Below are 15,989 nucleotides of genomic sequence, written 5' to 3'. Positions count from 1 at the left end.
AATCCCAGCCCCTGCTGCTACCTACAGCATAGCCAGATCCCTAACTCACTATGCGAGGTCAGCAATAGAAGCCGAAACCTCATGGTTGCTAGCGGGATTCCCTTCCACTGTGCCACCATGGGGAACTCCTTGATATGGATTAAGTCACTGGAACTCCTTGATATGGATTAAGTCACTTTGTTTTCTCTTTTACTGTTTGTTGCTACTTTTTCATGTGAGTTAACATAAAAAAAAACAAAAACAAAAAAAAAACCCGAAAGAAATAAACCCTAGCCTAGCTTAAAAATCTTTTAATTGAAAAATATAAACACGTGGAAAAATTCAGACAATAGAAAAAATAGATGAGCGGCAAGTCTTTTAGTTCAGACCCCGACCCCCCCTTTCCCCTGCTAAATCCGCTACTCCTGCAATCTTCCTATGCAGAAATGCAGGGTCAACACTGTAAAAAACTGTTATTGTTAAAGTGATACTTGGGGTTCAAAAAGTTAAACATGGAGCCACAGAATCTCTAAAATCCGTTCCAGCTCTAAAATTAAGTCACCCAGAGTGCAAGAATAGTCTTGCCTGGTCTAACATTATGGTTTGGTAAAGGGACAGAAAAATGCACACTGAATTTAAAAACATACGCTACCTTCAGAATTCCCGAAAAACAGAGGCCAGGATAAACTTTCACCATAAATGGTTTATTTACGAAATGAAATAAAAACCCCTTCCATGATGTAAAATCCATGAGGGAGGGAATTTAACGACCAGCTTTCACTGCAGACCTTGATACACAGGGGCTCAATGAGGTAAGGACCAGAGAGCCCAGTACTGAGGCCAAGGCCTAAATGCCACAACTGGAACTAGAGCAGGGAACGTCACGTGACTCGCTCTCCCCTGCACCCCCCCCCCCCCGCCCCCGGCCCTTGCCCCGAAGCTGCGGGACCGCCCCCAGAGGCCTAGCCAATCCGAGAGAGAAGTCAAATTTGGCCAGGCGAGGGACGGGTTCTACTGGTGGCGTCGCTACGTAACTGGGTCTCTCTGGCTCGGCTTACCTGCCTCAGTTTCAAGCTGTCCCGCCTTCCGACCCTGACTCTAAGCTCTACATTGCAATTGGGATGTGCGGGCCAGAAGCCCGGCAGAAGCGCAGGAGTGTTGAAGACTAAGGCGGAGTTTCAGAAAACGGGGCGGGGTGTTGAGGTGGGGTGGGTGGGAAACGAAGTCCCTAGTACGCTTGCGCACAGCAGCCCTCCAATGTCAGACCCGGGCGGCGCGGCGTGGTGACGCCAGTGCGGCCTGAGGAAGGGGCGGGGCCGGGCCCGGGGCGGGCTTTCGAGGTCCTCCCGCCCCCTCTCCGTCCCGACTCTCCTTTCCCCCTCCCTCCCCCACACTGGGCCCCGTCTGCGCGGGTGTGCTTTCGTCTCTTCTTGTAGCGTCGGCCCGGCCCGGCCTGGCCAGCGGGCAGATGCCCCGAGCTGCTGCTGCTGCCGCCGCCGCCGCCGCCGCCAACTCGGCCGGTGCCGGTGTGGGAGACGAGCGTCCGGCCCCGGGCCGCTGAGTGTGACGGACGGGGCCGGGCGCCGCGGCGGCTTCGGCGGCTCTTCGCGGACCATGTATTTCCTGAGCGGCTGGCCCAAGAGGCTGCTCTGCCCTCTGGGTAGCCCGGCCGAGGCGCCTTTCCATGTTCAGTCCGACCCTCAGAGGACTTTCTTCGCCGTGCTGGCCCCAGCTCGCCTCAGCATCTGGTACAGCCGAGTAAGTAGAGCCGCTCGCTGCTTCTTTCCGCTCCCTCCCCGGCTACCCGGCACCGTACTTCCACCCAGAGTATTGGACCCCTGCCTCTACACGCCGGACCCACTCGTCTTCCCCGTCTGCGTCCTCGTTCCACCTACTCGGCCTCTCGGACCCAGGAGTCCGGACACGTCCTCCAGCCAGGGTTCCCGGGTGGATGCAATCGCTGCTGCCCCAAATCCCTGCGCCTCCCTACGTTGTACCGACGGCCGCGCACAGTGCGGACCTCACGCGCTCGCTCGGCGGAGCCCAGACTTTCCCTCCTCTTCTTCCCCCATTCGCCAAGGAGCAAATTTGTTTAAACTTTCCACAATTGGGAACCTGTCCTTTGTTGTGTTCCTAGACCTTCTTGCTTTAAAGGCCATTGTTTTGGAGTTAGGGTTCACCCAATGCTAGACTTTACAGGCTGTGATAACTTACTTCTAGCAACTACAGCCAGAGTTGTTGTTATTATTATTTTTTTTACTAAAGGTCTAATAATCCAACTCTTCTCTTCACCCTAACATCTCTTTACTTTCAGGCTAGTTCTTTGCTGCTCTTGGACTCTTCTGTAGAGAATTGTAGAGGGGTTAATAGAGGGTGTTAGTAGCAGCGGAAGTATAACTCAAATCTGTCCACTCTTCTCCTAGTATCAACACCTGGAAGTAATAAGATTTGAGAAGAGCGTGAGCCGGAGTTCTGTTTTTGCTCTCTGAATCCTGTTTTTTTATTTTTCGTGTCTGATTACTGAGTAGATGAAAGAATAACTTCAGGGATTAGCAGTAGATAGGACACTCCTTATTTTCCTCTAATGCTGTTATAGGTCTGTATATAAATGCAATAGAATAAAATATAAAAATGTTCTTTTTTTAACCCCCAAATAAGGCATTACTAATCTATGTCAGAGTGCAGTTTTTCTCTTTCCAACCTAATTTGACCATGTAGAAATAGGTTCTGACCTTAGCTTTCATTAGATCCATGTGAAATAGTGGCTTTCCTTAAATTAGTTGAAACTGTGAAATCTCTGTATCTGATTGAATGCCTGTAAGGCCCTTGACTGTCCTCACACACAGCCCTGGCAAAAGTGATGAGATTTAGATATTTCTGGTATCTCTTTTATATGACTGTCATAGTTAGACTTTAAATCAAACTATTGGCCATTAAGTTTTGGTTGATTTAACTTTTAAATATATATCTAAACAAAATAGGCTGTTATAAAAACAGCATTGTGACTGTTCCATCTGGTGCCTGATTGCATTTTTGAATGTGTACTGTATATCGTTGGGCTTTTTTTTTTTTTTTTTTGTCTTTTTAGGGCCGCACTTGGGGCATGTGGAGGTTCGCAGGCTAGGGGTCCAGTCGGAGCTGAAGCCGCTAGCCTATGCCACAGCCAGTGGGCTCCAAACCGTCTGCGACCTACACCACAGCTGTCGGCAACACCGGATCCTTAACCCACTGAGCAAAGCCAGAGATGGAACCCGCGTCCTCAAGGATACCAGTTGGGTTGCTTAACCGCTGAGCCATGGTGGGAACTCCTCATTGGGTTCTTAAATGTGGTACTAATTCATTTATATCATGTATGCTAATTGAATAATTTTTTTTGTGACTTAACTATTATCTCTCAACCTTATACAGAAAAAAATGCAACTTGACTCATAAGTTGCCTTCTGAATTTAGTACATAATTTCACTCAAACAAATTGTTTGTAAAGCCTAAAATTTAACTTTCCTTATCTTTGTAGTGGGTAGATCTAACTTAATTTTAAGTAGAACTAAACTTAATATTCTTGAGGGAAGAACTGACCAGAAGCCTGTAGACTACGTTATTTCTTTGCAAAAGAAACAAAAATATGCCTTGACTTTCCTAGGGAAATTGTGTGACTATTAAGAATATCAGGGGTTTTTTTTGCTTTTGAACTTAGATACTAAATAAATGTAAGGCAGTCCTGGCATGTAAAACTACTCGTACTCCTTTCCTTAGAACTCCCACCTTCTACACAGATAGCAATTTTCTGCAAACGTGCTGGGGCCACTACCATTATGATTCAGTGTGCAAAAAGTTAGGTTGTATGCAATCTGTGGGTTCAGAAATAGGTGAAGTGAAATGCGGGAATACCTTAGAGAGGAGAAGGTTCCACTGTACTGGAAGTATGCATGCTTAACTTTGATCCCTGGCATCATTGTCACTTTGAAAATCAAGTATTGAGCCAGATAAGGTCTATAATTGGGTGAATAGAGGTTGACTCATAAGGTTCCAGACCCCAGTTTTTATTTTGATTTTTTAATTGCTAAATTTACTGAAGCTATGTAAGTCAAAAGAAATTTAGGTCAATGAACTTTTTTTAAAAGTGAAAACACCTGTAGCTAAAATGAGTAGCTATCAGTTAATTCCTATATAATTTAGAGTGAATTGACATAAAATGTTTGGATGAGGACATGAAAGCTTTGATTTTGGAGACATTGTATATGCAAGAAATTTTATAGAATAAAGTGAATTTTGAAGATCTGAAGAAGGGTTTTATGGAGTTTGAGCTCTTAAAAGCAGCTTGAGGGCATTTGGAGACAAGCATGTTCAAAGAGATGAGAGGATATAACATAATTTGTTTACTTGAAGTTTTGTTAGGGCTCTCTTAGTAAAACTCACTCAGGAGGAATCCATTCTTAAAAAGAAAACTAGCCTTGTGGGAAGAACATGCTTTTAATAGGCTAAGCTTTTTTTTTTTAAATATAATTTTAATTTCTAAGAGTATTGCTGTCTGGAAAATGTTGATTAGATAGGAGACCAATGGAAACATTAAAATAAAATCTCTAAGGATAACGTGTATATTTCATGGGTCTTCTAGTGAGCTTTTATATACCTCTTATAGCTACCATTGTATACCCTAAGGAGCTATTTGGAATCCCAGTATTAGAGAGTCATACCTCTTCAAAATTCTTTCCTGACTCCGAATTTGAGAAATGTAATATAGTGTTATTTAGGTGTGTTTTTGAATGTAAGAATTCTATAGATACTCATTTTGCTTTTTGATTTAATATTTAGTGTGAGGGTGTGACCTGTTTTTGTTGTAACATGTTGATGTAAATTTGCTTTCTCTACTTTGTGATTCTACTTAAGAGCTTTAAAAACTACTTGAGCATACAACAGGAATCATGCATATATTTTGGAACCCCAAAAAGGGGACTCAAAAAAAGATTTGGTATGTATGTGTTAGATTGATGTGGTAGAGATGTGACTTACTTGATGGAGCAGTTGATGATATATTTCTGCCAAGGGTACTGTAAAAGGACTAGTTTCAGCTTTGAGGATGAAGCTGCTGTTTAAAGCACATTATGATTTATGATTGACATGAGTGTTGTGTAAAATGAATTGTGTTTTGTACTGTAGCAGAGAGACTAAAATTATTCCTCTAATATATGGCTTAACTGTGAATACAAAAGTCTGCGTATGTGAAGCACAAAATGATACCTTAGAATGCTATAATTCTAAGTTAGTCTTATGTCAATTTTCAGGTCATTGATTACTTCAGATATATAAATTACCCTCAGAAGTATTTTTGAACACCTTCTGCGAAAGATAGTATCAGTAGGCACTATGTGAAAGTGATTAAGGGGCATATTACATGAAAGAAAATTCTATCCAAAGATGTTAGTTAGTGCATTAATAGAAGTGAAAATTTTGTGAGTTACCAATGCTAGTAAAAAGCTGTAATAGACTAATTACTGGGCTTCTTAAATAAATTGAGTAACACTGAGTACAAACTTATGCTCTTGTCACTGTACACTAATAATGGAAAACAATAAGATAGATGTTCAGAGAATCAAGTGTGACCTCAGGAAGGTAATTTGTATCTGTATTTTTCCAACTCTTCCATTTCTCACCCTTTTAATTATTCTGTTAATGCTTTGAGAGAGCCTTCTTTATAAATTCATTGTTTGGAAGTTCATTGTTGGTTAAAGAATGAAGTTCAAACTCCTTAGGTTGATATGAGACATTCCTTTCTTGGAATGTTCTTTTGCTCCATCTCTACCTATCAGAATATTATCCAAATTTTAGCAACTATTGAAATCCTCTTCTCAGAGTCATTATTATTTACAGTAACTAGAAGTGTTCTTTTTCTTTGATGAACTACTATTTGTATTGTAGTTTTGCAAACATACTTTGACTAAATTGTAAGTTTCTGGAGGGCAGAAGTGGTTATATTTATTTATTTATTTTTATGGCCATACCCCCCAGTATATGGAAGTTCCTGGGCCAGGGATTGGATCTGAGCTGCAGCTGTGACTTAGGCTGCATCTAAGGCAATGCTGGATCCTTTAACCTGCAGTGCCAGGCTGGGGATTGAATTTGTGGCTCCACAGAGACCCAAGCCCCTGCAGTCAGGGTTTTAACCCACTGTGCCACAGCGGAAACTCCTATTTATTATGTTTAATTGTAATACAATTTATGATATTGTGTTAATTTAGAAGTAATCTTATTTTGTATTATCCTTAATACTTTGCACAAAGCAGATGCTTAATGTGTGTCTTAAAAATAATGAATTTAGAATATCTGTCTTATGCATGGCACAGAATTTTTTTCTAGTTTTAATAACTGGAAGATTTTTTTTTTCTTTTTATGCTACACCTGCAACATAGGGAAGTTCCTGGGCCAGGGGTTGAATCGGAGCTGCAGCTGGGGCCAGTGCCACAGCCTTGGCAACACTGGATCCAAGCTGCATCTGTGATCATTGCCACAGCTTGCAGCAATGCCAGATCCTTAACTCAGTGAGTGAGGCCTGGGATTGAACCCTCATCTTCACAGAGACAACATTATGTCTTTAACCTGCTGAACCACAGGAGGAACTCCATAGAAGGTTTTAAAATGTTGACCTGTGACTTAAAAAAGTTGGAGTATAGTTTACAACTTAAAATCTGAAAACTTGTGGAATTCCCTGGTAGCTTAGCCAGTTAAGGATCTGGTGTTGTCACTGCTGTTGCCTGGGTTGCTGTTTTGGCGCATATTTGTTCGCTGGCCCTGGAACTTTCACATGCTGTGAGTGTGGGCATATAAATAAATAAATAAATAAAAAACCCAAATCAGAAAACTTGTATTAGGATTATATAAGTGAAGATAAAGTAAATACTTTTTCATTACACAGTCTAAATTATGTTAGAAAATTAGCACATGTTATTCACAATAGCCAAGATAAGGAGGTAACCTAAATAACTGTCAGTGGATGAATGGATAAAGATGTGGTACATAAACACAATGGAATATTATTCAGCCATGAGAAAGAAGGACGTTTTACCATTTTCAGCAACATGAATGGGCCTTGAGGGCATTATGCCAAGTGAAATAGGTCAGACAGAGACAAATAACATATGCAATCACTAACATATATGGAACCTAAGCAAGATGAATGCATTGAAACAGACTAGGATGGTGGATACGAGAGGCCTGCCTGGGAATGGGTGGTGGAAAAGGGGAGATATTGGTCAAAGAGTATAAACTTCTAGTTGTAAGATGAATGAGTGTAGTTGGTAATACTGAATTATACACTTGAAAGTTATTGAGATGAGAGTGGATCTTCAGTATTTTCGCTATTAAAAAATGGTAATTGGAGTTACCGTCGTGGTGTAGTGGTTAATGAATCCGACTAGGAACCATGAGGTTGCAGGTTCAATCCCTGGCCTTGCTCAGTGGGTTAAGGATCCGGCGTTGCCATGAGCTGTGGTATAGGTTGCAGACGTGGCTCGGATCCCGTGTTGCTGTGGCTCTGGCGTAGGCCGGTGGCTATAGCTCCGATTAGACCCCTAGCCTGGGAATCTCCATATGCCACAGGAGTGGCCCTAGAAAAGGCAAAAAGACAAAAAAAAAAAGATGGTAATTATGTGACATGATACAGCTGTTAGCTAAAACTATGGTGGTAATCATTTTGCAATGTATAAGTATATCAAACTGACATGTACATCTTAAACTTCCACAGTGTTATATTTCAGTCATATCTCAAAGCTGGGGGAAAAAGTGCTACATGTTAGAGGGTCCATTTATAATTATTAGATAATCTATAGTTTATCAAAACTTAAACTACTGCACAGTATTACAGACAGTTGAATTCCTGCTTCCCACTATGTTTATATTGATGTGATCTTTGGAAAAAGAAAGTTACACACACCAAAGAAGCAGTATAAAAACATTTAAGTAAAGACATTTTACTCATCTTCAGGTGCTTCTGAGTCATTAACATGATCCATTTTACATGTTAACATTCCTTCTGAGTGTTTTTCTGACTGTGTGCTTTTCTATCATGGAAAACAAAGTTTCCTGAATTTAGGTTCTTAAAATGCCTCACTCATAAATTTTTGTCCTGTCCCTGTAGTACCTGTCCAGCCTTTTAGACTTGAAATTCTGTTTCAAAATAAATTTTTAAGAATTCCTGCCGTGGCACAATGGAATTGGTGTTGTCTCTGCAGTGCCAGGATGCAGGTTCAGTCCCTGGCCTGGCATGATGGACTAAAAGGATCTGGTGTTGCTTGAGGTGGCTAAGATCTGAACCCTAGCCTTGGGAGCTCCACTTGCCATGGGGCAGCCTGAAAATTAAAAAAAAAAAAAAAAAAAAGATTTATATCTTTACCACAAATAGAAAGCTAGCATCACTTGAATGAATAAAGGGTTACTGTTTGAGGTTAACCCTCATACAGTAATGAAAAGAATGTTATGAAAATCTAGTTTCCTGCCAAAGGCTCTTACCCTTTTTTAAAAGGGCAGTTTAGGAGTTCCCGTTGTGGCGCAGTGGTTCACGAATCCGACTAGGAACCATGAGGTTGCGAGTTTGATCCCTGCCCTTGCTCAGCAGGTTAAGGATCAGGTGTTGCCATGAGCTGTGGTGTAGGTCTCAGATGCAGCTGGGATCCCCCGTTGCTGTGGCTCTGGCGTAGGCCGGAGGCTACAGCTCCGATTAGACCCCTAGCCTGGGAATCTCCATATGCCACAGGAGAGGCCCTAGAAAAGGCAAAAAAGACCAAAAGGAGGGGGGGGGCAGTTTACAGATTACATGAGAGGTTTAGAAGTAAACTAGCACCTCATACAGATTTTCTTCTAACCTAAATCAGAAGGGTTGAAAAAACTTGCAAAAAATTATTTTCTTGTATATGATTAAATATTTAATACAATGCTTATATGTCACCTAAAATGATAGTATAGAAAATACTGCATTGAGGCATTCCATTTACTGCCAAATGAAGCCACCTTATGCATTTTATCAAATTAAAATAAGTACATTTACAATATAAACATTTTAAAATATTCTAGAATTCAGACTTGCCACAGAGTAAGACATTACTTAATTTTTAAAAATTGAGCAGCAACCATCATTTGGTTGAAATCAAGGTATCTTGCTTTCTCTTCTGAGTTCATTATAATTTCTTTGCTTTGAGTTGCTATCACAAACCTATCTCCCCAAGGAATTTGCCTTGTTTCAATCATCATTTCAATGATACATCATATGACGCACCTAAATTTACATATGAAAATTTGGATATTACTGTAGATAATACATTAAAATTTGCTGAGGTTTAATTTTCATATGGTTTTACTGAGGTGTATCAAATACATTATTACAATAAAATGATTTTTAGTAAATTTATAGTTTTGCAACCATCATCACAATCTAGTTTTAGAGGATTGATAACAACCTCAAAACTATATGCACATTTGCAGTCAGCCTCTGCTTTCACTCCAACCCCAGGAAATCATTGTTATGCTTTTTGTCCCTTCAGATTTGGCTTTTCTGTAAGTTTCATATAAATGTAATCATAATAATATGTGGTCTTTTGTGTCTGACTTTGATTTAGCATAACACTTCGTAGTACTCCTTTTTACTGCTGAGTGTTATTCCATTTAATGGATAGACTATATTTTTAGTTCATTGACCAGTTGATGGATATTTGGTTTGTTTCTAATTTGGGACCATTATGTATGAATAATGCTACTATAAACATCTATATATATTTTTTTGTAAATATATATTATCATTTCTCTTGGGAAGCTACTTAAGAATGGAACTACTAGGTCATATAGTATATTTGTGTTTAGCTTTTTAGGAAACTGCCAAAATGTTCCAAGGTAGTAGCATTTTGCATCTCCACCAGCAGTGTTTGAAGGTGTCTGTTTATCCACATGCTTGTTAACACGTGGGATTGTCATTCTTTTTATTATAGCCATTTACTGTGTTTGTGGCTTTAACTTGTATTTTTCTAAAGACTAAAAATGGTTAGCATCTTTACATGTACTTGTTAGCTATTTGTATACCTTCTTTGGTAAAATGTCTATTCAAATTCTTTGTCCTTTTTTTTATTTTGGAGTGTGCATTTTAATGATTTACAAGTGTTCTTTGTATAGTCTAGATACCTATTCTTTATCAGATATATGACTTGCACATACTTTATCACAATCTGTGATTTGTCTTTTCAGTTTCTTAGTGGCACCTTTTGAAGAGCAGAAGTTTAATTTTGGTGAGGTCTAGCTTATCATTTCTTTCTTTTATGAATCATGCTTTTTGTGTCTTATCTAAGAAACCTTTGGCCAGTCCAAAACCACAAACATGTTGTTTATATTCTTTTATAAATTATATCATTTGAACTCTTCTATAAAGATCTGTCATGTTTTAGTTTGATTTTTTTTGTGTGATTTGAGGTGAAGATCTAAGTTGAGTCTTTTTTACATATACATCCAGTTGTTTTACCTTTGCTTGTTGAAAAGACTCTTTTCCCCTATTGAATTGCATTGGCATCTTTTCAAAAATCAATTGACCAGAGTTCCTGTTGTGGTGCAGTGGATTAACAACCTGACTAGTATCTATGAGGATATGGGTTCAATCCCTGGCCTCTCTAAGTGGGTTAAGGATCCTCCATTGCTGCGGGCTGTGGTGTAGGTCGTAGACATGGCTGAGATCTGGCAGTTGCTGTAGCTGTGGCGTAGGCCGGTGCAACAGCTCCAGTTGGACCCCTAGCTGTGGCCCTAAAAAGACCAAAAAAAATCCACCATAAATATAAGGATTTAATTGTGTATTTTTCTATTCTGGTCTCTTGATCAACGTGACTATTTTATCATGCAAGTGTCACATTGTAGTTTTTAAAGCAGTCTACAGATTCAATACTGTTCCACCAGTGTGTTTTGTAGAAATAAGAAAATCCATTCTAAAATTGATATGGAATCTTAATGGACTTGTCTCATCTGTCTAGCTAAAATTTTATCAATCATGTAGATCTTTACAGACAACCAGCTTTTGATTTTAGTCTATTTTCTGTTTTCATTTTTGTTTTTGATTTCTGCATTGATTTTTTAAAAAAATTGTGTTCTTCACTTTGTTCTGGGTTTAGTTTGCTTTACTTTTGCTAGGTTGAGAGCTGTGATTATTAATTATAGGCATTACTTTTTTAATTTAGGCATTTTAAGCTCTAAGTTTTCTTCTAAGCACTGTATTGGCTGTACTCCATTATTTTTTCCTTTTTTTCTTTAAAGCAGTTTCAAGTTTACAGTAAAAATTGAGAGAAAGGTACATAGATTTCCCATATACTTTCCTCCTCATACATGCATAGTTTCTCCTTTTATCAACATCAATCATCAGTGGTACTTTTTTGTTTTTTAAACCAAGGATGAACCTATATTGACATCATAATTACTCAAACTTCATAGTTAACCTAAGAGTTCACGCTTGGTATCTGTGTTCACTGGGTTTGGATAAATGTATAACAACATGTATTTCTCATTGTAGGTCATAAAAAATGTTTCTCCTGACTTAAAAATTCTGTGTTTTGCCTTTTCACTTCCTGTCCCGTCACTTTGATAAGTTCTAATTTTGTTTTCAGTTAGTTCAGTTTTTATTTATTTTAAGTTAATTTCAATTTTTTTGGTGGTTCCCAGGCTAGGGGTCCAATTGGAACTAAGCCTATGCCAGAGCCACAGCAACGCCAGATCTGAGCTGTATCTGTGACCTACACTACAGCTCATGGCAACGCCAGATCCTTAACCCACAAACCCCTTTGTTTCTTTAACATGTTTATTTTGACTGACGTGTGAATTATTTGCCTGCTGTTCTGGGCCCTCTCACAGATGGTATCTTTTTCTTTCAGTCTGGGTCACTGTTTATCTTTTAATTTTTTTGTTGATAATTGGGCATTTGGGATAATTTATTATAACAACTCTAGAGTCTGTTTTCTAAGGATCATTGTTGCTGACTTTTTATTTTATTATTTTTTAGTAAGTTGCCTGGCCTTAATCTGCAAAACTTAACCTCCCCTGCACCCCTGCAACATACAGCCACTGACTAATATCTCTGCTTATTTTTCTTATTTTTATTTTTACCTTGGCTTTCTAGGAGTTGCCTCTATATCTGCATAGTGAGTGTTTACATGTTCAAACATCTTGAGCCAATAAAGTTGTGGGTTAATATGTGAGTTAGGGTGTATTGGCAGAGTTCAGGATTTTTTTATGTCTGTCCCGGCTTTTTACTTCCTGCTAGGCCCTTCTGGAACTTCCTCGCGAACAGCCTAGTAAGCCAGGATGTGTCGGGAGCGTGGCCTTTCCATGGTCTTATCTGTGCATTTTTATACTGCCTCCCTCATAGACAAGGATGATTGGAGAGCTTGGGTCCTTCAGGGTTTGTTTGTTTGTTTGTTTGTTTGTTTGTTTTTAGCACCATACTGGTGACATATGGAAGTTCCCAGGCTAGGGGTTGAATTGGAGTATAGCTGCTAACCTACACCACAGCTCACAGCAGCCCTGGATCATCAACCCACTGAGTGAGGCCAGGGATCAAACCCTCATCCTCATGGGTATGAGTTGGGTTTGTTTTACTGGGTCACAACTGGAACTCCCCCTTCAGGATTTTTCCTGTTTTATAAGTTCTGCCTCCAATTGAGCCAAGGATGTATAGTAAGCTTCCCTATTCCCTCCCTCTTTTGACTGTAAATTCTAGGATTTCCCTGTTAAATTTCTGGCTGGCTGAGGGATGTGCTGCTTCCTCAAAGTTGATCTGCAGACTCTGGCTAGCAGTACTTTCTGATTTTCGTTTTCTAAGAATTTGCTACTTTTATCATCAGTGTTGTAGATATTGCATTCTGCTCCACATCAAGGCAACTTACCTTTAACAGCAAAGCGCTGGTTTTTCACTATCATCTCACCCCACCCCGGTGGCACCACTGCTTACCAAGCTTTGGCGAAGGGATGAGAACAGTACTTGGCAAGAACATCATTTTTTGCTCTTGTTCTTACCTAGGTTCAGCAGTTTTTTCCATCAATAAAATGGTCTTAATATATATGCCATCAGTCACTTTCCTAGTACAGTACAGTTGACCCTTGAACAACAGGGGTTGTGCACACTGACCCTCCCTGTCGTCGAATATTCTCGTGTAACTTTACAGTCAGGCAGCCCTCTGTGTCCATGTTTCAGAGTCCACAGATTCAACAAGCCATAGATCAAGATGTACTGTAGTACATATTTAATGAATAAAATCTGGACATAAGTAGACCTATGCGTGTCTAACCTATGTTATTCAAGGGTCAGTTGTATCTGAAGTGTTTAACAGTTTTGTTCACTTCTTTTAGGATGAGAGGATTTGTCAGTCTCTTCACTGTGTCATTGTTGGAAGTCCTTTTGATTAAACTTTTGCTAGGCAATTTTATGTTTACCCAGGTCTTTTTTTGTTTGTTTGTTGTTTGTTTAGGGCTGCACCCACGACATGTGGAGGTTCCCAGGCTAGGGGTCCAGTTGGAGCTGTAGTTGCTAGCCTGCTCCACAGCCACAGAAACACTGGATCCAAGCTGCGTCTGCGACCTACACCACAGCTCACAGCAATGCCGGACCCTAACCCACTGAGCGAGGCCAGGAATCAAACCCATGTCCTCATGGATGCTAGTCAAGTTTTTAATTGCTGAGCCATGACGGGAACTCCTTGTTTCCCTAAGTCTTAATGGGGTAAACTGAATCAAATTAACTATTTTTGTCATAATTCTCAGTCATATTTTAGAAGAAATACTTCCTTAGTTTTTCTCTTCAAGCATGTATAATTGTTGATGTAATTAATACTTTCTTCTTACTGTTTTTGAGACTGAGTTATTTGATTTAGTATGTGTGTGCATGTGTGTAGTTGTGAAGTAGTGGGGAGAGAATAAGTTTGAAACCTGGTTGTTTACAGTACAGTTTCAATAGCTTTTAGGTTTCATTTGTCTAACATTACCATAATTGTTATCACTTTCTTTAAAAGCCATTGCCTCTGTTGCCACCATCAGTATCACTTTTTTTTTTTAATTAAAAAAGTTTTTTTTGATCATGTCTACCATGTGTGGAAGTTCCTCGGCTGGGGATGGAACCTGCACCACAGCAGCAACTGCAGCAACAATGCTGGATCCAACCAGCTGCACCATAAGAGAACTCCCAGTATTACTTGTTTTCGAAGCATGAGAGTGATACTTTTTGTTCATTTTTGTCCACTCTCAGTCACATGAAATATAAATCTCACTGACCTTAAATATCTAAAAGATAACAAATACAAAGCAATAAGTATTGAGTGCATATTCTATGTCACTCTCTGTTTAAGTTTTTTATGTATATTGTCTCATCAGTCCTTGGAGTAATTTTGTGAGATTGGTCTGTCTTCCAGATAGGAAAATGAAAAGTGAGGCTCAAATAAAACAATTGTGTGACCTGGAGATTCAAACCACACTCAATGCCAAAGCTGATTTTGGAGATTGTCCCATGTTGTTTCTCATATAAAATAAGAACAATAGAACTTGAAACAGTTTTTTTGAAACATACCTTAGCAACAACTCACTTAAATAAAACCGTATTTAAACAGTTTTATTCAGACTTAAAAGATAGTTTAATAAGTGCCCACTATCTATTCAGACTTAAAATGTAGTTTAAGTGTCCACTACATTTCAAGCACAATGCCTACAACCTTTTAGTATATTCTATTTAAATGAAATGATACTGTTAAGTAGAGGCTTCCTGTCCATTTTAGACATTTCCTTTTTATTTACAAATGAGGAAACTGAAACTAGCGGGCAGATGGTGGATAAGCTTGGGTTCTGCTGATTCTAATGTTGAATTGAGGGAAGACTTAGGAAATTAAACTGGCAAGGTGGCAGATAGGAAGAAGAAAAATCTTAAAACATGGAGGTTTTAAGATTTTAGACATTTCCTTTTTATTTTACAAATGAGGAAACTGAAACTAGCGGGCAGATAGTGGATAAGCTTGGGTTCTGCTGATTCTAATGTTGAATTGAGGGAAGACTTAGGAAATTAAACTGGCAAGGTGGCAGATAGGAAGAAGAAAAATCTTAAAACATGGAGGTATATTTTTTTTCTTCTTTCTTTTCTTTTTTGGCCTCCCTACGGCATGTAGAGTTCCTGGCCATGAATCACATTTGGGCTACCGTTGTGATCAGTGCTGCAGCTGTGACAGTGTTGGATCCTTAACCCATTATGCTGGGCTAGGGATCGAACCTGTGTCCGAGTGCTCCAGAAATGCCACCTATCCCGTTGGTGAGATAGGTGAGAACTCAAGGAGGTATATTTCAAACCAGAAAAATATGTATTTTAAAATGTTTACTATTTTTCTGGAATAGGAAAATTACGTAGTCTTCCTAAGTTTATTTTCCAGGTAACTGAGTCCATTTCTTTAACTCCAACTTAAATTAAAAAAAATTTTTTTTTTTGAATGGCTGCACTTGTGGCATATGGGAGTTCCCAGGTTAGGGGTCAAATCCGGGCTGCAGCTGCTGTCCTACACCACAGCAACACTGGATCCGAGCGGCATCTGCAGTCTATGCCATGGCTTATGGCAACACTGGATCCTTAACCCACTGAGTGAGGCCAGGGATGGAAACCACATCCTTATAGATACTGTTTTGGGTTCTTAACCCTCCAAGCCACAATGGGAACTTTTAAACCAATTTTTATAAAAATCTTTCTGAAGTTCTGTTACGTGTTTTTTCTTTATATGATATGCAAATAGTGTGTAATAGTGAAAACTCCAAGCCAAATGGTACATAAGACTTGAGTCCTCATTACTGACACCATAATGTGTTTGTTGTTGAGGTATGTTGGTCTTCTGACCCAATTAAGTTGACACTTAACAATATGCTAGGAAATAGAGATAAATTATAGAGCTTGCTTACCTTCATAGGGTTTCTATGTAGAAATTTCTACCTCTACTTAGCTCCAATTGAGTACACACATAGGATTTAATTGAAAT

General features: G+C 39.4%; 1 protein-coding gene across 1 annotated transcript in view; it reads left to right on the top strand.

Annotated features, from left to right (window-relative positions):
* Positions 1–1,357: 1,357 nt before the first annotated feature.
* Positions 1,358–15,989, top strand: part of RIC1 (RIC1 homolog, RAB6A GEF complex partner 1) — a 110,659-nt gene continuing 96,027 nt past the window's right edge. Inside the window, 1 exon segment of the mRNA XM_047767674.1 lies at positions 1,358–1,737. Coding sequence (XP_047623630.1) covers positions 1,594–1,737 — 144 coding nt within the window. The 5' untranslated portion in view covers positions 1,358–1,593.

The sequence above is a fragment of the Phacochoerus africanus genome, chromosome 2 (genome assembly GCF_016906955.1).
Source record: "Phacochoerus africanus isolate WHEZ1 chromosome 2, ROS_Pafr_v1, whole genome shotgun sequence".
NCBI classification, from domain to species: Eukaryota; Metazoa; Chordata; class Mammalia; order Artiodactyla; family Suidae; genus Phacochoerus; species Phacochoerus africanus.
This window is presented reverse-complemented; position numbering and strand designations above follow the sequence as displayed.